The sequence below is a fragment of the Penicillium oxalicum genome, chromosome VIII (assembly GCF_001723175.1).
Source record: "Penicillium oxalicum strain HP7-1 chromosome VIII, whole genome shotgun sequence".
Classification (NCBI taxonomy): Eukaryota; Fungi; Ascomycota; class Eurotiomycetes; order Eurotiales; family Aspergillaceae; genus Penicillium; species Penicillium oxalicum.
In genome coordinates, this window is record NC_064657.1 from 1,382,141 (window position 1) to 1,404,274 (window position 22,134).

General features: G+C 51.0%; 6 protein-coding genes across 6 annotated transcripts; 3 read left to right on the forward strand and 3 right to left on the reverse strand.

Moving 5' to 3' along the window:
- Positions 1-1,606: 1,606 nt before the first annotated feature.
- POX_h09779 (uncharacterized protein) lies at positions 1,607-4,858 on the reverse strand (the record flags this gene model as incomplete). Its single annotated transcript, XM_050118526.1, has 2 exons — positions 1,607-1,767; positions 2,200-4,858. 2 exons carry the CDS (start codon positions 4,856-4,858, stop codon positions 1,607-1,609), a joined length of 2,820 nt encoding a protein of 939 aa, XP_049965313.1.
- A 1,496-nt stretch (positions 4,859-6,354) lies between these two features.
- Positions 6,355-8,357, reverse strand: POX_h09780 (uncharacterized protein; the record flags this gene model as incomplete). Its single annotated transcript, XM_050118527.1, has 4 exons — positions 6,355-7,978; positions 8,037-8,146; positions 8,209-8,248; positions 8,308-8,357. The coding sequence occupies 4 exons, from the start codon at positions 8,355-8,357 to the stop codon at positions 6,355-6,357; spliced, it is 1,824 nt and encodes a 607-aa protein (XP_049965314.1).
- A 1,119-nt stretch (positions 8,358-9,476) lies between these two features.
- Positions 9,477-10,718, reverse strand: POX_h09781 (COP9 signalosome complex subunit 4; the record flags this gene model as incomplete). Its single annotated transcript, XM_050118528.1, has 1 exon — positions 9,477-10,718. One exon carries the CDS (start codon positions 10,716-10,718, stop codon positions 9,477-9,479), a length of 1,242 nt encoding a protein of 413 aa, XP_049965315.1.
- An 819-nt stretch (positions 10,719-11,537) lies between these two features.
- On the forward strand, positions 11,538-12,816 carry POX_h09782 (uncharacterized protein; the record flags this gene model as incomplete). The annotated part of the gene is made up of 4 exons (XM_050118529.1): positions 11,538-11,807; positions 11,873-12,134; positions 12,190-12,386; positions 12,451-12,816. 4 exons carry the CDS (start codon positions 11,538-11,540, stop codon positions 12,814-12,816), a joined length of 1,095 nt encoding a protein of 364 aa, XP_049965316.1.
- A 596-nt stretch (positions 12,817-13,412) lies between these two features.
- POX_h09783 (uncharacterized protein) lies at positions 13,413-15,041 on the forward strand (the record flags this gene model as incomplete). The annotated part of the gene is made up of 4 exons (XM_050118530.1): positions 13,413-13,458; positions 13,521-14,063; positions 14,118-14,339; positions 14,434-15,041. 4 exons carry the CDS (start codon positions 13,413-13,415, stop codon positions 15,039-15,041), a joined length of 1,419 nt encoding a protein of 472 aa, XP_049965317.1.
- A 4,553-nt stretch (positions 15,042-19,594) lies between these two features.
- Positions 19,595-20,014, forward strand: POX_h09784 (uncharacterized protein; the record flags this gene model as incomplete). Its single annotated transcript, XM_050118531.1, has 1 exon — positions 19,595-20,014. One exon carries the CDS (start codon positions 19,595-19,597, stop codon positions 20,012-20,014), a length of 420 nt encoding a protein of 139 aa, XP_049965318.1.
- Positions 20,015-22,134: the final 2,120 nt, after the last annotated feature.

Consider the following 22,134-nt stretch of genomic DNA (forward strand, 5'->3'; position numbering starts at 1 on the left):
GGGGAACCGACAGGAAATAAATGCTGGGCGTCGACGCCAGTCTGAAAGTCTGGGGCAGAGACCACCTCCAAGGAGCGGGGGGAGGAAACTTCAAGAGACCAATCCAAGGCTCTGTGGCAGGTCGCCAGATGGCCCGACACCAAGCTTCAGGCTGAGCCAGCTCTACGTGGTGAGGGTTTCCGAACGATCAGAAGCCGACCAGCTGCACTGAATCGCTGCTTGGGGACAAGTGGAGGCGACTTCTATCGGCCGAGGCACAATGCGTGGGGAAATGGACACTCAAGGTGGAGTCGGATGGAGACGCTGATCCAACCGAGAAACCGGACAGGAGAGCGCGTGTTGGTAATCGGACCACCGTGGCTGGTTCAGGCGAGGGTTCAATAATTATGTACAGAGTGCACAGGATAGACCAAGTCTACAGGGCAATAATAATGGTACGATGGAGAATTGAAGGTCAATCAGAGTGGACAGTGTGGAGATGTAGGGAGCCCGTGCTTGACGACGGAACCGCGTTGAGTAATTGAAGAGACAGTGTCAACTTGAAGACTTGAAGACTATCAACTACTAGATTTATAGTCATGTGCACGACCGAGAATAACAAGATCTTCAGAAGATGGGAAAAGGCCATGCTTACGCTGAAGAGGTCATGCAGAACCCAAATGAGATCTACATCTCCAGCTCTCAACATCTCCTGTCGAGTGAGAGGCCGATCAGCTGAGGACGTTTCTGCATCATGAAAAGCCATCACATGTGAAAATGACGGACAGGGGACATGTCGGAGACATGCCCATGAATGGACTCGCGTCGTGGTCACAGTGTCACCTTCAGTCTGGCCCCGACACAGGGTTACTCTGGGGTAAAGTTCCCCTACGGTAACCGGGGGTCGAAGTGCAGGATGATCAGGTGCATCTTCACATGCTCTCTGCAGTCCTTCCACATCTTGATCATCTACCATGGAAACGTTGCACACACTCCTCGGATCGAGACACACAAAAACCAACCTCGCGGTACATACTAGCTATGTGTTTTGAATCGCAGATCTACAAATCTCATATTCACTGCCTGCAAAACTGGCGAGATTGCTTTCTCGAGAACCGTCCGACCCTGTGAATGGAATGGACCCGATGGAAGATATGGTCAACTCGGCATAATTGAGTCGCAGGGGCAACCTTACCAGAGCTTCAACGAACCTCGGATGTGGCCAGCATTCCGCACAACGCAAATCATGTGACTGTTATGCACCATGCGGGGGCTAGCACTATGAAACCTTCCATGGGAGGACCGAGTCGAACAGACGATGAGTGACGATCCATACCTGGGATCGACACAGAGACATGTACACGCCGAAGATGTCGAATTGCCAAAGCATTTAATGGTCCAACTTGATCGTATATCAACCACAAGACAAGTTCCTCTCTTTCAATTTAGACTCTTTTGCAGTGTCTCCATTCTCCTTGGAAAGAATCCACATTCCTGGGTCCGTCTCCCGCCACCCTTCCACGCTTGTCTCCAGTCTTCCCAATCAAGAAAGCCCCGTTGCCGACACCTGGCGCAGTGGCTGGGATCCCTGATTGGTGGAAGAACGGCACTACGTCTCTGACGTAAGTCAGATGCCGATCCTCTCAGGCAGAGCACCACCGGCATCCTCCCACGAAAGCTTCACCAAGTCAATTGCCGTCGAGGTCGATTTCTTCGAGCGAGCACCACCTGTTGTTGGAGAGTGATTGCCGAGATCGAGGCGGACAGTGTTTGAGTTAAAGTCCAGCTCTGTTTTTTCGACTCGTCAGCAATATACCAATCATGTACTCGGCTTCTGGGCACCCTCCGGTTGTCATCTTCCGGTTGACGAGGATGGTTCTCGTCGCAAGGTGCTCGGGGCAATGCATCCCGAAGGACAAGAATTTCTTCTCGCCCGAAAGAATGCCATGAGAACCACCCCACGAATCCTAATGGCGACAAACTTCGGCAATGAGAAACGAGCGTCGGGGAGAAAGGAGCTCCATTATCGCGGAGATTTATGCAGCGCCGAGACTGCTCGTCATGACTGCCGACCAGTCTGCTCGCGGTGCAAACCGCTTCGCGAAATTCAGACCCTCATCAATCTCCCCTGGGTATGAAGAGTATTGGGCCCAATCAAATTCTCATTCCGCGTATATCATCCATCGTCAATGTCCTATCTTAAGCCAGGAATTGGCGCACTCAGCTCTTGAGGCGGCCATCCAATTTGACTATCAAACCAAGTCTCAAAAGTCCACGTTCCCGACCCAACCCAGTGTCCGCCTTGAGCACCTTCCCCCGGAAGTACCACCCGCGCCCATGAATTCGGCGGAACCATCACTTCCAGCTCAAACTTACCCCAGACGATTTTCCACCTGCATTCCAATCGCCCGTACACGGTGTTGTAAATTGCCTCAGCCTGATTGACGGTTCCGCCGGGAATCGGGTGGACGAGGACTCGCCTCCACCCAGGTTCCAATGGACTTACCCCGGCCACGGTTTTGTGAAGCCAGTTGATGATGGAGCCCAGGGCGTAGTGGTTAAAGCTCGTCATTTCTCCCGGATTGATACTTCCGTCCGGACGCATGCTGTCCCATCGCTCCCAGATGGTTGTTGCTCCCATGGTAATGGGATACATCCACGAAGGACAAGATTGCTCTTGTAGCATCCTGTATGCAAGTTGTACGTGTCCGGTTGCCGTCAGTGCATGAGTGATGAGTGGCGTACCCGCGAACCCAGTCGAGACTCGAAACTGAGCTTTGCGGACGAGTCTTGCGAGTCGAGCACCAGCATTCACAATTTGTATAGGCGAATCAATCAGTTCAAACACAATCGCCAGACTGAGGGCTGTCTGTGTATCTCCTACCAGATAGCCCTCTGGTGAGATATATTTGTATTGAAACCGCGATTTCAGCGCGAGAAACTCGAGCTCGTATCGTGCTGCGTCAGCCTTCTCGTTAAGAATGGCCGCAATCGTGGCCAGGGTTCGGGTGACATGCACAAGGTATGCGTCTGCGACCAACGTTCCATCCGTGCGAGCATCTCCAGGTCGATCCGGTGGTGCGGTCGGATCAAGCCAGTCACCCAACTGGAAGAGAGTGTCGTCCCACAAACGGTCTGGTCCCCGTTGAATGCCACGATCCAGCCAGGTCGTCATGCTGGGGTACTGGCGTCGCAAAACCTCTGTGTCGCCGTAGTTTTGATATAGAGTCCAGGGCAGCAAGATGGCGACGTCGTCCCACAGAGCCTGTGGGAACACGGGCCACACTGTCTCCGGAAGAACATTCGGAACTACAAAGGGAGGAATCGCATTAGAAGAGGCGAGTTGTTCGGCTGCAAGGTCCTTCAGCCAGTCACTGAGCATTCCGGCTGTGTCGTACAAAAAGCAAGCCGATGGAGCAAAGACTTGAATGTCACCCGTCCAACCTAGGCGCTCATCACGCTGGGGGCAGTCGGTTGGGATGGAGAGAAAGTTACCACGCATGCTCCAAATGGCATTTTCGTGCAACTTATTCACCATCGGTTGTGAACACGTGAACCACCCGCTGCGCTCGAGATCAGAATGCATCACCTCGGCCACGAAGCTGTCGAGAGTGAGCGGATCAATCTCGTCCTCGGGACTCCAACCATCAACTTGAACGAAGCGAAATCCGTGAAATGTGAATTGAGGTGCCCAGTCGCGAATCTCTGCTCCTGCCGAGATGCATGTGTCGGTGCACTTGGCTTTTCGCAACGGTCGAGTGCATAGCTCCTGTCTTTCGAGAACCTCGGCGTAGGTGAACGTCACCGAGTGGTTGGCGGGTTTGTTGAGTGAGGGAACTCGCAGGCGTCCAACGAGATTTTGACCGAAGTCGAAAATGATCCTCCCCAGAGGTGTCTTGACAAGATTGACAGCTTTCACGACTTGGGTGATTCGCACTGGAGGTGCACTGGGCGAGACAAGCTCCGTGGTGGGGAATTCGGTTTCCCGCACCGATTTCCAGGACGCCTCGTCCATGGAGCAGTTATCTAACCAACCGGGCTGTTCTTCGCGAGCATCGTAAACTTCACCGTCGTAGATCTCACTCGACACAATGGCAGAGACGTGGCACTTCCAAGTGGAATCGGTGAGAATACTCCTCTTTTCGTTTCCGGTGTCAATCTCAAGCTGTGCGATTAGAGCCATCTCATTCCCATAGACGAAGCGTCGACCGCCTCCAAATCCGAGTCTCGTGGCATACCATCCCTCCGCCACTTCGACCGCGATCACATTGGTTCGCGATGGTTGCAGTAGAGACGCCACGTCAAACACCTCGTAGTTCAGGCGGTGTTTGTAGCTGGTCCATCCCGGTGACATGCAATGATCCCCCACGGAGATGCCGTTGATGTACGCTTGAAAGACCCCCAAACTGGTGATATAGAGGCGTGCATGCTTGATCGCGGCCGCAGGCAATGTGAAGGTCTTGCGAAATCGCAGAGGCCGCAAGGGGCCCTCGGACTGCTGGAGGGGACTGGTGATTGCTTTGGCCGCCCAGTCGGCTCGTTTCAACAGACCGCATTCCACCGTCGTCCATTCTGACCATTCCGTGTGCTGTGGGTTTGACCCTCCATTCGCGCGCACACGAACATGCGCAACCTCGCGGGATCGGAGAGGATGACTGGGCCAAGGGACGAGCACTGACTCCGCGGACAGCACATGGTGAGACTCTGGAGGTTCCGAGTTACGGGTGATCTCCAGCGTATAAGCTGTCTGGACCCAGTCTCTTTCCGTGTGCTCATTTGCTGAAAATCTCCATGAGATGCGGGGCTCACGTATCCCGATGCCCCGTCCTGAAGCGTGCTGTTCGAACGATACTGAAGCTATTGACGGCGGAGCGCTCATCCTGACTGATATGAAGGAAAAGGGCCAGATGGCGGGATGGACAGAATGAGTGAGGACATGGAGGCGCGAGCATACGCTGATCTCCACCTCTGGGTTTGGCTGCTCCTCATTAATATCGTCGCCATGGTCTCGTTGGTGGAAATGCTGAGAGACTCGGATAAGTCAACCCCGACGGATGATTCTCCTGCCTTTCTTCCCTCGGTGATATGCAGCTGCCCTGCAGCGCCCGAACGTGATCCCAGCTGGGCCGTATAGACCATTCATCTTATAGAATCGGGAATTTGTTTCTTTATTCCCTCTAAACTGTGCAGTCGACGAGGGCAGGCCTGTGACTTCCATATCCGTCAAGGAGCCACTTTTTTGAAGGAGGGTAATGAGATGTCATCTGCATTATTACCTCGTCTTTCGTGGTCTCTTCTCGCCATTCTCTCCGGGACACCATACTGATCATTTCTCGCATCAGCTCCTTGAATTCTCCCCCTGACTTGACTTTTACTATCCTCAAGACCGTAGTGCCTCAACTTTTCCAACCAATTCAAAGTGAAAATCCTCAGCAGCCCTTCCACGTGGATGAGCCCATCAGTCTTGACTCCTAATACCCGCGATGGTACCTTGGCCCCTGTAAATGACCCGACGCAGTCAGCAGCACCAGAAGCAGTGAAGCATTTCGAAAAAGAAAAAGAAAAAAAACTCCCCCAATCATTCGCTAGCAAATGGAAGCTTCGCCGTCGAGCAATTAACTTAACCCCCCTAACCCGCCACGGTACCCGCTTACCCCGTTCACTTTCTCCGCCCTTTACCTGAAGCGTCAAGGCCTCGACAGTATTGCCCGTTACTAATTGACGTCGACCCAGGATTTCCATGCGCAACTGCATGTTTTGCATGGTGCACGATGTTCACCAGATCACATGCGCCTGCAAATTCTCCACCCAGCGACCTTATGAGACCATTTTACCTTATTGTGAGCGTTTGGTGGAATTCGAGTTGACGGAATTAGCCGCTGAGCTGAGCACCGGACGGGACACGGGGGAAACGGTTTCCGAGATTTTGGGGGGGGAAAGGGATTTTGGAAGGTCGGATATTTGGAAAGCTTGATAGGATTGGAGCTACGCAATAAGGTATGGTAGTGTGGATATTGTTTGAGGAATACGTACACGTGATAGAATGTATTTATCTTTGCTTTTTGTTTCTATATTTTTGTTTGTCATCTATGTCTTGAAAGATGTCAATTTCTATATGCACTGTAGCACAGGTGGAGGTGTCTATATCTACTTGTCTTCTGCTGGGTGGCTCGGTTTGCCTGTATTTGGAGACATGATGAAATTTACAGAACAGGTTCATTTTTATTTCTTAACCAGAATCAACAAAACATTTGTATAGATTAGGGAGAGTGACATGTGTAAATCTTTTAATTCAGCGGATTCCCTCTGGCAAGTGACGGGAACATGATTTCCGCAGATCTGTCTCCCCCAGGACAAGACTCACTTGTATCCATTTCATTCGATCCCTTGAGCAAGCTCCTGTCGCAGATCTGCCGAGAGCCTCTCCACGAGGAGACTTATCATCCACAGGATCTCAATATTTCGATCTTCTCGTTCTTGCTTGTGATCTCCGAGTACACGTCTCGAAATCTTTGCAGCTTTAACAGTTGCGAACAGGGAAACTAGATCTCCCAGATCATCGGTAGTACCCGCGGCCTGAAGCAGGGGGAGGATCTTTGACCATCTACAGCAAAGGCTCTCCTGGCCCTCATGCACATCTTCTCGTGTGGCACCGATGAGGTCCTGGATTTCCTGCAGTAGAATAAGTTGTCGATATGCAGAAGTTCCCCCCGGGGCACTGCGAGACGGCTCATCAGGTGTAGACTGAGCTAGCCCGATGTCTGCCTGTACCGACCGGAGATTTCGATGAGAAGATGACAAATTGGCTGGACGCTTCTCCACGCCCGTCTCGCAGCTTGCTTGACTCACGGGGCCTTGAGTTTGTTGGTCTATTAGTCTTGAGTAATGTTCAAGCTCGTGGTCGTGCTCATTCGAGCCTTTGAAGCTCAGAATGCGCTTCCGGGCCCAGCTTGAACAATCTCGTAGCCATGCGTGGAACGCAGCGCCCATCAAAGTGACCAAATTGGTCAGAATTGGTATGGCCAGTAGCGACCAAAAGATGAAAAAGACCTTGCCGAAATTGCTCGTCGGGAAATAATCACCGTATCCGATGGTCGTGAGCGAGGTGTATGTGAAATACAAAGCAACAAAGTAGGTCCAATTTGATTCCTTCTCCGAGTGGCGAAACACAACCGCGCTGACGAGCCACAAAATAAACCAGGCGGCCACAAATACGATGAGATGAGTCCACCTCGTTCTCCGATAGAATTGGGACCGGACCGCTTGTTCTTTCAAAAACTCTTGGTATCTTTGAGTGGCGTGGCGCACGAAAGACGGTCGACAAGGGGAAATTTGGCATGATGGGAGTTTGTCGTTATCGTCTTTGGAGTCTGCGCCTCCACGAACCCTTTCAATCACGTACGAGAGTCTCAGTTCTCTCATCTGATCGGTCACGGACATCACTGCGGTGACCACAAGACCCAAGCTGATGATCCCGAGCGTAGCGTATGGGAACAATAAGCTGCGTCCAAGATGAGTCTGGGGAACTATATTCCCAATACCGATTGTGAGAACTGTATAGTCAGTAAAATATAGAGAGTCCATCAAAGTCCAGCCTTCAATTCTGCTGTAGATGGCGGCACCACCCAGCAAGAAGACAGCCAAGAAATTGAGTCGAAACATGATGCTGGTACATTGAACGACTTTCCCCCTCTGCGAACGATAGGAGAGACTGAGCACATGAGGAATAAGCAGAACCGATGCCAAAACGTAGATGCATGCAGCGAACACGGCGGCAAAGAAGTTCTGTGTGTAAATCCACACCTCGGGGGCATTGACTCGCTGATGACGACGGATCTCAATGCCAATGAGACTGAACAACGCGGCGGCCGCAATAAGCAACCCGGCTACCGTTACGAGATATCCCCAGGGGGTTTTGGATTGAATGGCGATCAATAAGAGGTAGAAGAGATAAGATACTCCCGCAAATGCCAGAGAAATGGACTTGAGTGCAATCGCCCTATGAAAACATTAGTCTTGGCAATATCAATTCCAAGAAAAGGAATGACTTGAGGTACCATTCGGGTGTAGATAATTCCAAAGTTGAACCAGCATCCGAAACACTCTCCAGCCATCCCGAGGCGAGTGCGCAGATATTAAAGACCAGTGCCATCACACACAAGGATCCCTGACTCTTTGTCAGTAAACAGGTTGAAAGGACATGGCGAAACCTCATGGACAATCACATACTGCAATAATAAGCAATCCCGTTGCCTCACCCGACCTGCGACTTTTTTGGATCAGTCAGGATGAGACAATCAAATCCGAATATTGGTTGTCCTACTGTACCTTTTCCTGATACAGAGCCTGCTATTTGAACATCGTGGCATCGGCATCATGGTCAAGTCTTCCACGATGAAACGCTTCAAATAACTCAATTTTGTCGTTTGAGAACACGCACGTGCAACTCCGGGTCATGCGATGTTTTGACTGCGAAGTATGGATTGCGAACCGAATTCTGTCTCGTGTTATGTAATCTGTTCGATGTCCAGACCAGACATATCCGAGCGACCACATCAAATAATTGAGATCATATTGAATTAAATTAGTAGGCTTCTTCAATGTGATCAGGATTCCGTAGGGTCAACAATCATACGTTTGGCGAGGTGATTCAGGTGGAGGTGATGACACGTTTACTGGTGATGTAGATGCCGTTGATGAGGACGGTGGCTCGGTCTCTGCCCTCTCCTATCCATGGTTCCACAAGGTCAAACCTTCATTTCGGACCACATGAACGAGCTAATACTCACCGGCCTCTTCAAAGTGTACCATGCTGAGCAGCGACGTAGCCGCATTCTGGAGGCGGCATTACTGGCCGTGTGATTCCAGTTATCCTAAGATTCCAATTTACACTGGGATCGAATACCTGGCACCTGCGCCACAGGTGCGTAAGGGGGGCATTGTTCGGAATAATACCCAAATGTCGAATTGAAAGCCAGTACTTTCTTCAATGAAGGAAAGTTGATTTCCACTCATGCTGGCTTGGACTCCACGTGAAACCCCCGTGGCAGGTGGAGACCAGTCGGAAATTGACAAATCTTTACAATTTAAACCCTTCTTTCATGACTTTCCTCGTGAAAGTACTCTACAGCTATGGAATGGAACATAAATCTCGGCGAGATTCAGTCATGAGTTTCTGCTAATTTATCATTGCTTTCCCTAGGCAAGAGTCACGGCACCTTGAAGAGGCTCACAATCTTGATCACGGTCGAGGATGCAAATTAAACCGTCGGACTCATCACTCAAAATCGAACTGGTAATTACGATAGCATGAAGCCGATATATTTCAGTCCAGCACGACTGAAGACTTCTCTACTGAATAAAAGTTTGGAGCTGAAAATGCTGGCATTAATTCGTCGTAATTCATCAAGTAATAACCCCCCTATCAATGCACCATTTGACTCGTGGCAAACTCCTGGATATATATCAGCACCTCATAAGCTTGTTCTCGCCAGGTTTTATGGACTCACCGGGAACTGATCAGTGATGGTACTCGCGACACGCTCAACATTTTCGGCGAGCTCTTGTACTCCCTGATCCCATTGTCGCAAACTTGCCCCGTTGGCACCGGAGCCACCTGAGAGCTCCGTATCAAATGAAATGATCCCGTCGATTTGGTCGATTCGGCCACGGAGGCGGCCTTGCTGAACCATTTGTGCGGCGTAAGCCTCCGCTTTCTCGCCCGCAGAGAAATCGCCAGATGATTTCAGACCCAGAATGGCACCAAGCGCATCGATCCGAATATTGTTGTAAAGCTTACTGGCCGCGACCAGATTATGCTCGATAACGGCCTTATCAAGAACCGTAGAGCCGTCCGCTGTCACGGCCAGTTGATGTGGAGCAAGTTTTTGTGAAAAAGCAGTGACCTCGTCAGCGTTGAGCAGCCGGTCAAGAAACATTTTCTCCAGGATGGCGAACTCATCAACCGATGATGCACGCTCATCTTTGTAGAGTCGGGAGAGAAAACGTGATCGCTGTGGACCCGCGGGAGCCAGGACTGCACACCTGATCGCGGCCGATAATGCGGCGAGTCGATCATTCTCATCAACACCCACAGCCAAACTAACATTGAAGTACTCTTGTGCAGCATCAAGAAACTTTCGGCGGGCATCGAGAATTCGAGCTTGCGAAAGCTGGAAGTACAGCTTGAGGTCGTGTTCCTCGAGTTTGCTTGGCAGATTCTTGATGCGATTCAAAAAGCCTTCCGCACTCGTTGTATCGTCATCCTCTAGGTAGTAACGTACGATCCGGATCCAGAGCCTAGCTTTAGCCGTATCAGATACCAGGCGTTGAGAGCTGTCGATATTAATCCCCGAGAGAGCTCGCGCGGCCGCACTGTACTCCTCCTGTGACTCGTATGCACTGGCCAAGATTTCACGGATCTGTGAGTCTTGTTCTTCTACCGAAGTCGCGCGAGATTGAAGCAATGTCACGGCATGTTGTCCGGTCTTGATCTGAACCTCGGGGTCGAATTTCTGAAGGAAAGCAATAAAGGAATCGAGGAGGGGGCGGGTTGCTCCGATGCTCAAATCTTCGTTCAGGACCGAATCAAGGTAGTAGACAATATCTTGAGCAAGCTCGTCGCCAGCGGAGCTGGACACGATATCCGAGAGGAGGTTATTGTACTGTTCGAGCTTGGTGGGTTGATGTGTAACCGATTCGATAGCTGACAAGGCAGCGGCGACCTTTTGCGACGCCATTCTGAGTCCGATTCTTTCTCTCAAGGATGCGACAACGGATGGTGTTTTACCCCCCTTTTTCAAGAAATTGGCCAGTGAGCAGGTAGTAAACGTGTGTCGAAGAGGACTGGGGGTGGAGATGAAGGATGTCAAGCCCGGCTTATCGATAAGAACAGGCGGAGAAGAACGAGAGGGCGATCAGGAGCGCTTCAAAAACTAGACTAGTCCCTCCGCATAATGCATGGTAAACCCCCTCGAGCACTAATCTGGTAGTATTAAAAGACCATACTTACGTTATTGCTCAGCTTCACCTTGGTCACCTTGGTGAGGATTCCTTTCTGGATTGGATGAAGGATCATGGCGTCTTATACTTGAATCTATCAGTGCGCTAGCTCTTGTTAGAGGAATGCAAGACGTAATCTGGCTGTGGATAAATTCATATCAATACAAGTATTCAAAAGAATGGTCTCTTTGGTCATGTAAGGTCTTTGTGTCAGTTCTGTGTCCTTAGCTTTGCTGCCCCGGATAGACAGACAAGTGGACTCATGGATGCCTTGCGATGAGGTCATCCAGGCAATATCGACGAGGTCGGGAAATACGATAAGGCGGCTCTGCACCTCACCGCCTTCCTTTCTGCAGGCCATTTGATTCCGACGTGATAGCTCTTTGCCCGCGGCGTGGCGCACCTTTACCTTCGTCGTGAGCACTCCCCGCAACCTCCGTCTCTGCGCATCACTTTCTGCGGCGTCCTTCTTTCGGTTTCCCATCATCACTTGGTCTCGCTCGTTTCATCTTTCAGGGGCACGCGACCCAATACATTCAGCTCGCTCAGTCGCCAGCATGGCGCAAATCAAACCTGACCCTGACCCTGTGTACATCAAGCCGGATCCCGACAACAAAGACATCGTTCTTGCCGATCTTGAGGACGACGATATCTACGAGGACGCCGGCGACCTCGATTTCTCAGCATCTGCACAGAATGTGTGGCTTACACGATTGCCACAGCAGCTATGGGATCATTGGGCAACAACAGACGAGAACGCAGATGATGACGAAGAAATTGAGATCGGGACGATCAGGATAGAAGGGGATCCAGGAGACATGAAGCGTGTATGTATCACGAATGTGCAGAAATCATCAGCGCTCGGGTACTCATCCCTCTTCGCATTGTCTAGGTCAGCCTACGGCTGCATCGGCGAGAAGGAAATGAAGATATTCCCAAGGACTACACTCTGCAAAAGCAGTCAATGTCCACGAATGCGGCACACATGACCCAGAATACATTTGTTTTCACAGAAAAAGATATTCCTGGGGCAGAAAACCGCCTGGCCACTTTCGGCGAGAAACGCTCGGCCCTTTATGAGTCTATGAAGCGTGATGCACGAAGAAAGCAGCAAGGGAAAAAATGGGAGCCGTACGTGCGGAAGACTGTTCCCAGTATGTGTGGCTCGACTATTTTGCCCTTGGTGAATATTTGCTAATGCTGGGGCAGAACAAACCGCGCTCGTTGGCCAAGTCAACGAAGAGTTCAATCTTTTGCCGGTTGAGAATGAGGAGCTTCGTCGCATTTCGGAGAAGGCTGCAATGGAAGCTCTGAAGCCAAAGGAAAAGGTCCAATACGTTGACGACATTACACCTGACATCACAAACGCAGCTATTCTCCTGCCCACGAACAAGGGACACTTTGTGGTAAGTTTTTCCGTAATTGTGCCAAGTGCCGTTTTGCACGTCTTAACTTTGTGATTCTGTTTAGCAACAAATCAAACCAGCCAAGGCCAAAGCCCAGGAGAACAAGGCTACTCGTATGCCACAGAACGAACTTCTCGATCGCATCTTCGAATGCTTCCGCGAATACCGCTACTGGCCATTCAAGACGCTTAAAGCGAAGCTGCAACAACCTGAATCCTATCTCAAGGAGACCCTGGAGATGGTTGCTCACCTGGTCAAGGCCGGTGACTTCGCCATGACATGGGAGCTCAAACCAGAGGCTCAGCCGGCTAACTATGCCTCCGTTGCTCATCAAACAGTCAAAGATGAAAAGCCTCCTGACATGGATGACTACGAAGACGGCTCTGATGATGACTACACCGCATCCGGTATGATCACGGATCACGACTAAGGAAACATGCCATCCTGGTCTCCCCAACTTGTACTTGAATAAACATCTAGCCCCTTTGATACCTACGATACCTGCATTTGTTTTTCTATGTCGTCACATGGCCTAGACGAATTGAAAATTTTCAGAGAATAGCCGAGTAGAGATGATGTCAATTATTGATTGAATAAGACCATTGATTGGAGAGTCAAATGTGGGAAAAAAGATAGAAGTCAGATGTTACCACATGAATCATTTTTGTCCTCCAGCTGAGCTTTTATGCGGAGCTAAAGAGCTGGAGAGAGAGCCATTTGTACAGTGTATACTGGAGTCACTGGTAGTCCGATGGTCTGGTAGCAGCCCTGTTGATAAATCAACGACACACGGCAACAAGCCACGCGCGGCCGTCGATTACATTCCACGTGATCTCCAACGCCACCGGCGGGTATGTGCATGCCTCGTCTTGTCCACCATTCTTTCGATCTTACCAACGCTTCATCTACTCAACTAATTTCTCTGGCTTCGGCAATTTTCAAGTCCTCTGTAGACTGGAAATCGTTATTCTTCTGACCGACTTCATCTCATCACTAACCCCGGAGCCCTTGGTCAAAGAGCTGATCATGACAGAAAATGATGAACTGTTAGCGCGAATCGGCCAGCTCGCAGGTGAGCTTTCACTGACGCCAGCCGAGAGGTCGCGTACACTCACTTACTCTTTGGTATTTTAGGTCAAATCAACCGGCATAAAGCACAGCCTGCGCAACCTGCCCCGCCTTCACATCAGTCCCACTATGTGTCTCGTCACGCGCACTCACACCCCGGATGGACACCATATTCTCGAGGCAGAGGCAGAGGCCGCCCTCTCGCCCCCCATCGAAATCGCACTCTAGTATTGAATAACAGTGGCCCTGGATCAGTGCAAAGTAGTGCTTCTTCTCCTGGTCCTTCCAGCGACAACGATGGTGAAGTGCGACAAGCCAACACCTCAAACGGGTGGGTTGCGAAGCGGGACCGCCACATGCAGCTGATCAATTCGGCTGTTTACGAGAAAGAGAAGATTGCCCGCGCCAAAGCCATGGAGGATACCCGCAAGATGAAGATGCAACGGCGTGCTGAGCGCGAACAGGCTAAGGTCCTGCAGTACGCACAAGCTGCTGGAGAGAATGCGATAGTCTCGACTATTGCTCAGCCAACAGCCCCGCATCAAATTCTTGTGAACCATGTCCCATTCAGTGTCACCCACGGGGGTAGCAAATTAGTTCGATTATCCAGTACGGCAACTTCACCACCTCTACCCCTTGAGGGAACTGACTTACCGAATATAGATGACCCCAATACCGCGAATAGTACTCCTAAGCGAGTCAACGTGGCGGGCGTGACGTTTGTGCGAAGCAAGAATGGCAATCTCCACCGTCTTGGAGCTGTGGCCTCGAAAAAGTGGGTTACGTTGGAGCAAGATATAGGTCGATTCAATGCTAAATCAAGATCAAGGAACCCGACAACCGTCAAGAAAAAGAACGAGCTTTGCAAGAGATTCACCACGACCGGTATACTTTTCATCCACTGGATCAAGCCCTTTTTGTATGCGGAATTTTTTAATCTGATGATTGGCACTAATTCATTTCTTTTTCATGCTTGCAGGCGCCTGCTACAAGGGTCCATCATGCCCGTTCGTCCACGATCCGAACAAAGTTGCCATCTGCAAGGACTTCCTTCAGACTGGTCAATGCAGTGCTGGTATGAGCTGTGATCTTTCCCACGAGCCCTCACCCCATCGCTCTCCTGCTTGTGTGCATTTCCTTAGGGGTCGATGCTCCAATCCTGACTGCCGCTACGCGCACATTCGGGTGAATCCCGGCGCACCTGTCTGTCGTGAATTTGCGACTCTTGGGTATTGCGAAAAGGGAGCTAGCTGTGAAGAGCGTCATGTTCATGAATGTCCCGACTATGCCAACAATGGTGTCTGCCACAAGAAGCGATGTCGACTGCCTCATGTTGACCGTGCAGGCCAGATTCGCAAGGCTGCCGCGGCCGCGGCAAAGGCCGAGGCCTCGGCTGACAATGAGGATGAGTCTGACCAGTCTAGCGAGGAAGAGGATTACGATGCGATCGACTCGGATGATGTTGATTCGGACGAGTTCGATGATGTTTCCACTGAGCTTCTTGAAGGAGTTGATAGTGGCGAGATGGCTGAGCAGCATGATTTCATCAAGTTTGATCAGGCCAGTGACTCTGCTCCTAGCGACTAGAAGTCGTCTCCGAGGAGATCGTAGTTTCTTTGCCGGCAGCTTCATGTGTCCTTTTCTTTTACACTTTGACATGGATCTCTTTGGAAGAGCTCCATTGAACATCCGTAATACCCCCCACGAGCATTCATGGATACCCAGACACGGGAGGATTTGGGAGACAAAAAGGGAAGCCTAGCATTGTTTATGCCAGAACACAATGAGAACCCCAAGATATCTTTACTTATTGCTACTTGAAAATCAAATTGTCTTCCCATCAATCTCCTTTTTTTGTTGTACTGCCAGAATCTCCTAAAGACGCTCAATGCCTCCCCCAGCTTTTCGTAGTAGGCAGAATATAGGTAGTTTCAAGTGTCAACAATCTGTCTGACTTGACATAGACGGATCCCCGAGCTCTCTACCGAGGTAGTCCTCGAACATTGGGACACTTATTTTCACATCGCCGTTCAGGATCTTCAGGGCATGCTCTTGTCCCTTCAAATCACGTCACCGGCAAAAGCACTCGTAGTAGATATTTTCCCTGAAAACAAAGAATAGGTCTCGTGTTTCCGGAACAATTCGACCCTCACTCACGTCGCACTCCAGTCATGGGAAGACTCTGTACTAGGGTGAGAATGATCATGCCACCAGGAACTCGAAGAAGCCTCCACATCCAGACTACCACAAATCCACAGTCCATTTTTTTTCCAACATAGAAAGTAGAGAATAGACCCTACCTAGGTACATACTAGAGCAGCAGGTACCGCAGCCAAGGGTCAAAGTACACAGAACCGAAAGCCGCGCGCCCAGCCCCCCTTGCGGTCTGACATGCTCCCTACCCTTGGCCGAATTACGATCCCATATGAACACTCCCATCCTAGATTCTATTCAGACAGTCCAGCTGACAGTTGGGAAAATCGATTCAGTGGTCAGATCTGAGCCGTAGATCATGGATTCATGGATTCATGAATCTTGCTGGATTTCATCAAGTCTAGTGGAAATTCCGAGCTAGTCCTCGTTTTGGCAAGTTCTCCGGCGATAGTTCTTGCTCTTGCTCTTGTGACAGGATGACGTCTACTTGGGGCTGGAGTTCGCAGATAGAGTGCATCTGGGTCAGGTCACCTGGGATTGTGTGCATTGAAAGATTGTTTATCTTTGACTTTCGGTTGTTGTGCTTGTCTGGCTGGATCATATCAGCTCATGATGATGGATGATAGATTGGTATTATCTGTGTTGGTTGGGGGTGACATGCGTGGTTTCTACGTTGCCTGCGTCTAAATGGAGTATACAAAGCAGGATATTTCATTGAGGACCAGGTGGAATGGCTTGGGACGGCCTTGAGAGTTGTCGATGGGCAGTAGAACTTTGACTGATGGGATAGAATCGGGCAGACACTGGCTTCGATAAGAATCCTCGATATAGGTCACTTGGTCCAGAGTAGTATGTATGAATCTCTTTTATCAAGAGTCAGACTGAGCTAAGTAGATCGACACTAGATCGGATTCCCGTCAAGTATCCATGCTCGCCGCACACTTCTATCAGACCCTCATGGCAACCCAAAATCTGACATTCTCTATCTTTAACCATGGCGGTTCTCTGATTTGATTCTCTTTTTGTGTCAAACTCGAGGTTCTCATACACGTCATTCAAACTCAGCCACACAATGTCCAAACAAGCATCCCAAACTGTCGTCGAAGATCATTTGCATTGCCAGCCATCTACACCATTCTCTTCATCTTTTCACGAATCCCATCCATCGTAACTCAACTGCACCCTCCCCAAAAAGCCAACCCCTTACTGATTGCATCAGATGACAATACCATCTCTCACAACCATACATGAGGTAGAAGATAGAGTCAAAAAAAACTCCCGGACTCACTGGGTAAAGGAAATAATTGCGAGCATCTTCAGATCCCCTCATTTCTTTTTCCCCCAGTCTAAGTATGAGTCACCCTGATAACCCCCAGTGACAGAGTTCCAGGTTTAGACAGAATCAGGCTCGAATGCTCGCTCCGGTGGACCCTCGATAAAACTATCAGTCTACAAGAGATATTGACTCATTGTAACCCGGAACCTTTCGACTTTGGAGACAGCCCATCTTAGGCTCCGAGATGGACACGGGGTCATCTCAGCAGACCTGACCTGACCTGATCGAATAAGACTTCTACCGGGGACGAAGCGCGAGTCTTTCATATCATTGGAGCTCTATATCGGCGCTGCCTATTGCTTTTCTCCCGAACATCATCGTCTGCACTGGGAACGAGCTCCCCAAGGACCATCACTTAGGCAATAGGCGATTGTCTTGAAATCATGCAACAGGAGGGGAGAGAAGAGGAATCTAGAGAAGTGGGGGGGGGGGGGGGGGGGGGGGGGGGCTAGCGTAGACAGCTCTTTGTCCCTCGCCCTCCCAATCCCCCTCAACTCTATCCATTTAGGCAGGGACGGAAAGCCAAGGCTGAGAATCAATAATTTGCCCAAGCCACGGGCTGAAGTGAGGCTGTGGAGAGTCCGTTTTAGATCGAGCGTTGGGCAGGGCAGGGTTTTTCACTCCTGGGCTGTATGGATGGATTGGTGGGTCCCTGTTTAATGCTGCTTTCGGTGGAGGTGATTACCAGTCCTAGGTGATGCCTGAGTAACGGTGGCTCTGCCCGGCGGGGGGCGGTTCATGGTACTAGTCCTATTGACAGTTTAGAAGTGACAAGTCTTGTAGAGATTCCGTTGGATCCGCGCTGGGTGTACTACGACCCGTCGTCATTGATAGTGAGATGGACCCAGCGTGGTAGCGAGATTGGGAAAGATTGAAGTTTCATGGAAGGAGTGGAGGTATTTTGTGATCTAGGTATTTAATCTTAGGGTAGGTGGGTACCATTCTGTACGCGAAGATCTTTTTTGACTGAGAATTACGGGTGTTTTCTTTTTTTTGAAAGAGGCCGAGGGACATGGTCTCTTGTGTTGAGATTTACGGTACTAACGGGGTGGAAATCTACCCGAGTAAGTTAGGTGTAGGTTCACGGGTACGGAGTGACTGGAATTGATACCCATCTGTGAAAGATCTACGCCTGACTACGAAGTGATTGTCGAATAACTCGATTGTTTCAATATATAGGCAGAGAATATTCTCACAAAGCCTCGTGTTCTGTCCCATTATGATAGGATATTCCAAAGGATGAACCCAGTTTGAGGCTACAGAGGATCGATTCAGGAAGATGGTTGAAAAGACATATCCCAGCAATCACAGTTGGTGTATATACCACGGTTCCCTTCAGAGTCATGAGGAGCAAGTCTGGATACATATGGAAGTGGACCATCGGATCGATAGGTAATCAACTCAGAAAAAATGCCCTCATTACCTCGGGCACTCGCCCCCTCCCCTTCAACGCTCTAACCCTTACAAATCGGAAGATCGCCATCATTGATGGACTTTTTATACCTTGGGGCCGCACAGTTCCTAATGACGGATATCTGCAACCCTTCAAGGTAGCACGTCGAAACAACTTGGCTCTGTGAACCAGTCGTTCACAGTTCTTCTCTGTACATCCAAGAGCAAAAGTACCACCGTTTTCCAATTCAGTCTGCCCGATATCATCGGGCGTTTCCTGTTCAAACGGACTCACATCTCATGATCATGCACGTGCTTCTCGGGTAGACGGGCTGCACATCCTGGAGTCGACCTCCCTTGGTACCACCACTCGGCGTACCCGCTCGTTGCGGGCGCGGTGCACAGTAGAGCCAGATAAAAGCCAGGTGAGAAGGTTTTGGACGATGAGCCACTTAGCGACGCGCGCGCGCGGATGGCACGCAGACTTGATCGCGAGGGTTATTCCACCTGCGGCGTATTGAGGCACGCTGGACTCGCCTATCAAGAGGAGTCGCAGCACCGACGCATGATCTGAACGGGACCCAAAGTTGATCAGACTGCTGAGTCACTATCGTATGGATCGTGTGTGCTGATCATGTCTCTTGTTCCGGGCCTTGCAACAGACTACTGGGCGTCAGTCTGGAGAAGACTCACGGTCCGCCTACGGTCCCTTGTCCGGTGTCTCCGAGCAGGTTTGCGATTGGCTGCAAAGGGCGCTTTCACCGCCATCTCGCGCGCGCGCCTTGGCCTGGGCGATTCGCGTTTCACTTTGACACCAAACGAATGACGCGGGCGCCCTTACGAGGGCTCGAGAGGTCGCATTCAGTATGGGGAGGCAGGATGCTTGGTTTGCTCGGACTCGTTGATCGTCTGCAGAAGACAAAAGCATTTACTATCTATAGAAACCGAAGAAAACTCAGAGTCACAGTGACCGCAGATACAGTTTGCGCGTTCGTTCATGGTCCCGGAGGCGAGATTAGACAGGGACGGGCGTCTTGTCCCCATATACACTTGCCTTCACAAGCCGGGTGGAAGGAGCTTTGGAACATGGGAGTCTACGATGTCACGAGGCCCATCGGAGCAACGCGATAGCCAGCAGACGGGATAGAAAGTGAGAAATTACGAGAGGAATGAGTGGTGACCATCATGGGAGGGGTCATATCCGGATTTCGACCCAGATGTCATCATCGATACTTGACCAATACCTGAGATAATAGGCATGTTTGAGGATTCCCGATCCCCGTCTGGACATGGGGACAACCCTTGGCCTTTGCTCAACTCCACTGGGGCTGGAGGAGGTGAAGATGGGGAGATGGCCGTGGTCAACAATCCAGACCGCGGGGACGAGGAAGTCATGCGGGCTGGAGGAGGGAGGGGGGAGGGACTCAAAGGCGCAGAAAGAGGGGAGACGCTTGGAGGATCGATGAGACCCGGAGAGGGGCTCAATCTAGGCTTAGAGCCATCAGGTGCCGAGCTTTTGACACGGACCTCGACGACCATCACGCCAATCTGTGTAGGTACGCAGATTGATGCACAGCCAGACAGAGAGCCACCGCGGAGTCGAGCATCGATGGCACAGAAGTATGTTGACATGATGCAAACCACGCCGGCTGCAACCGCAGGAAGTCACATCCCGTAGGCGGAGAACCGAAGTCATATCCAAGAATAGAATGCCCACCTTAAACAGGCCAAAGAAATGGAAGAATTCAAGATTCACTACAGCGGTGATACTGATACTGCCAGACATCACCGGTACAGTAAAGTCAGGCAGAAACGAGCGGTGACGGATGATGCCGGCGGGGTGTCACCCACGCGGTGACTTCCCTGGATCCGAGTCCTGAACCTTCCAGACAGCCAGACAGCCAGCCAGAGCAGTCAGGAGAGTCAGGAGGGGGCGCAAGTGACCACAAAGGCAGCAGATCCGTGCCGCATGGGGTGAAAAGAGACAAGACGGGAGAAATGATGTTTTCGGTCACGATTTTCCCCGAGTGTGACGAATTTGCGCATCGTACATGAGGGAAGTCATCCCTGACGTCTCCTTCTCTAGCTTTGTCTACACGCTCAGGGTCACGTTACGAGCTGTCTGCTGGAGGCGGGATCCTCAGAACTGCCTCTTATCTCTTCTCGTGGACTGGCTTCTTCACAGTGCGTTCGGCTCAACCTGGAATGTGGTCGATCACAACCATGGATATCCATCAGTCACCATCGGAGGGCGCTGGTGGATCATCCGCGGCCCGGACCACGTTGGGCCCCATCCGAACCACTGAAACTCATCAACGGTTCATCATGATCCGGCTCAGGAATGAAGAATATGTTCCGGTCACGGTGACCATCAGTCACCCCCTAGATGCAAAAAGGGTCATGGCACGGTGCCCACAAGATGAGAAGCAGGGGCGCCCCGGTTGAATCAAGTCAGGTTCGAGCCGGTCTCCGACAGTCTCTGGTGCCCACCCTAGCAACAGAAAAGCAAAAAGAGAAGAAGAGACAATAAGAGTCAAAGCTCATTGCGCGGTCGCAGCGGGCCGCCGGGAAAATCGATCGATAGGCTCTCGTTTATCGATAAGCCGAGCACACTCGCAGAGGCCGGCTGGATGATTTGGAAGTGACATCGAGTGGTCCACAGTCCACCGTCGACTGTCATGAGATGAAAGGAAAGTGGGCTCTTTCATGAATGACTAAACCGAGAGCCTAAGAGATTCCGTCCCGAGACCCTGTCCGCTTTGGTTTTGGGCTCAATCTGGAGATTTCGTCGTATCAAGACAAGCATACACGCAACCTAATGCGTATATGGCCCAAAAGCGAGATCGCTCAGCCAGTTGATCCCCTGAAATGATGAAACCGTCCCCATCTCGCAACGACAGAAGGGCAGATGGTAGAAGCTGCGTCCTATCGCAACGTACCATCTCGTTGGGCTCACCCAAGCAGTATCTCCCCTGATCGATGGTGTCGAGCCCTTCGAGCCTCGGGGGTGAGCCTGACCTCACAGACGAAGCCGTCGCCAAAGTCAGCTCCCCGTCACTGTAAGGCAGTAGTGTTCTCAGTCCCGTATCCTTAGCCGTTACTCATGTCCTATCGGTCCTCTCTGGCTCCCCCACCCTCCTCACGATCCGCAAATGCACGTCTGCCCAAGAGGGGGCAAAGCCACCAATAACCAATGCATGGCTCGACCGTAAAATGTCCTCCAGACCCTCGCAGACCGCTGGAGGTAACGGGGACTTTGCCTTCTCTGCGGAAGAGCCACTGGCCTGCAGACAGAAGCAGGTACCTGATACAGAGGATCCCACCGAGCTTGAGCACGAGGATGCGCCTGCTACAATTAGCCTGTGCCACCCGCCAAGTCTGTGCGGATCTGCTGGAGAATCCAGTGGGCGTTCATGTCCTCTCTCCATGTGTCGATTCAGTATACCTCTTCACAGATCAGATGCAACATTGGTCGATTGCAACAACAACCGAACAAACGAGATCGACCATCCCAGAGGGTCCCTGGACAATTCCCTGATTTTGGTGGGTAGCAGAGGGATCGGTATATACTTGAGCATCTTTCTTCTTGTCCATCCGTGATCATCGTGGATCTACAACGGCACCGCGGTTCAGTGTACATCTACACTTGTAACAGTACCACCAACTCGGTCCCCCTCTACCTCCTGTCTTCTCACTTCCTCTCTCCCACACTTGTCCCCTCCCCGACGAGGCAACGCCCCCATCTCAACTCTATACACCCAGATCCACCTTCCTGTTTCTCGGTCGGCACGGTACAGA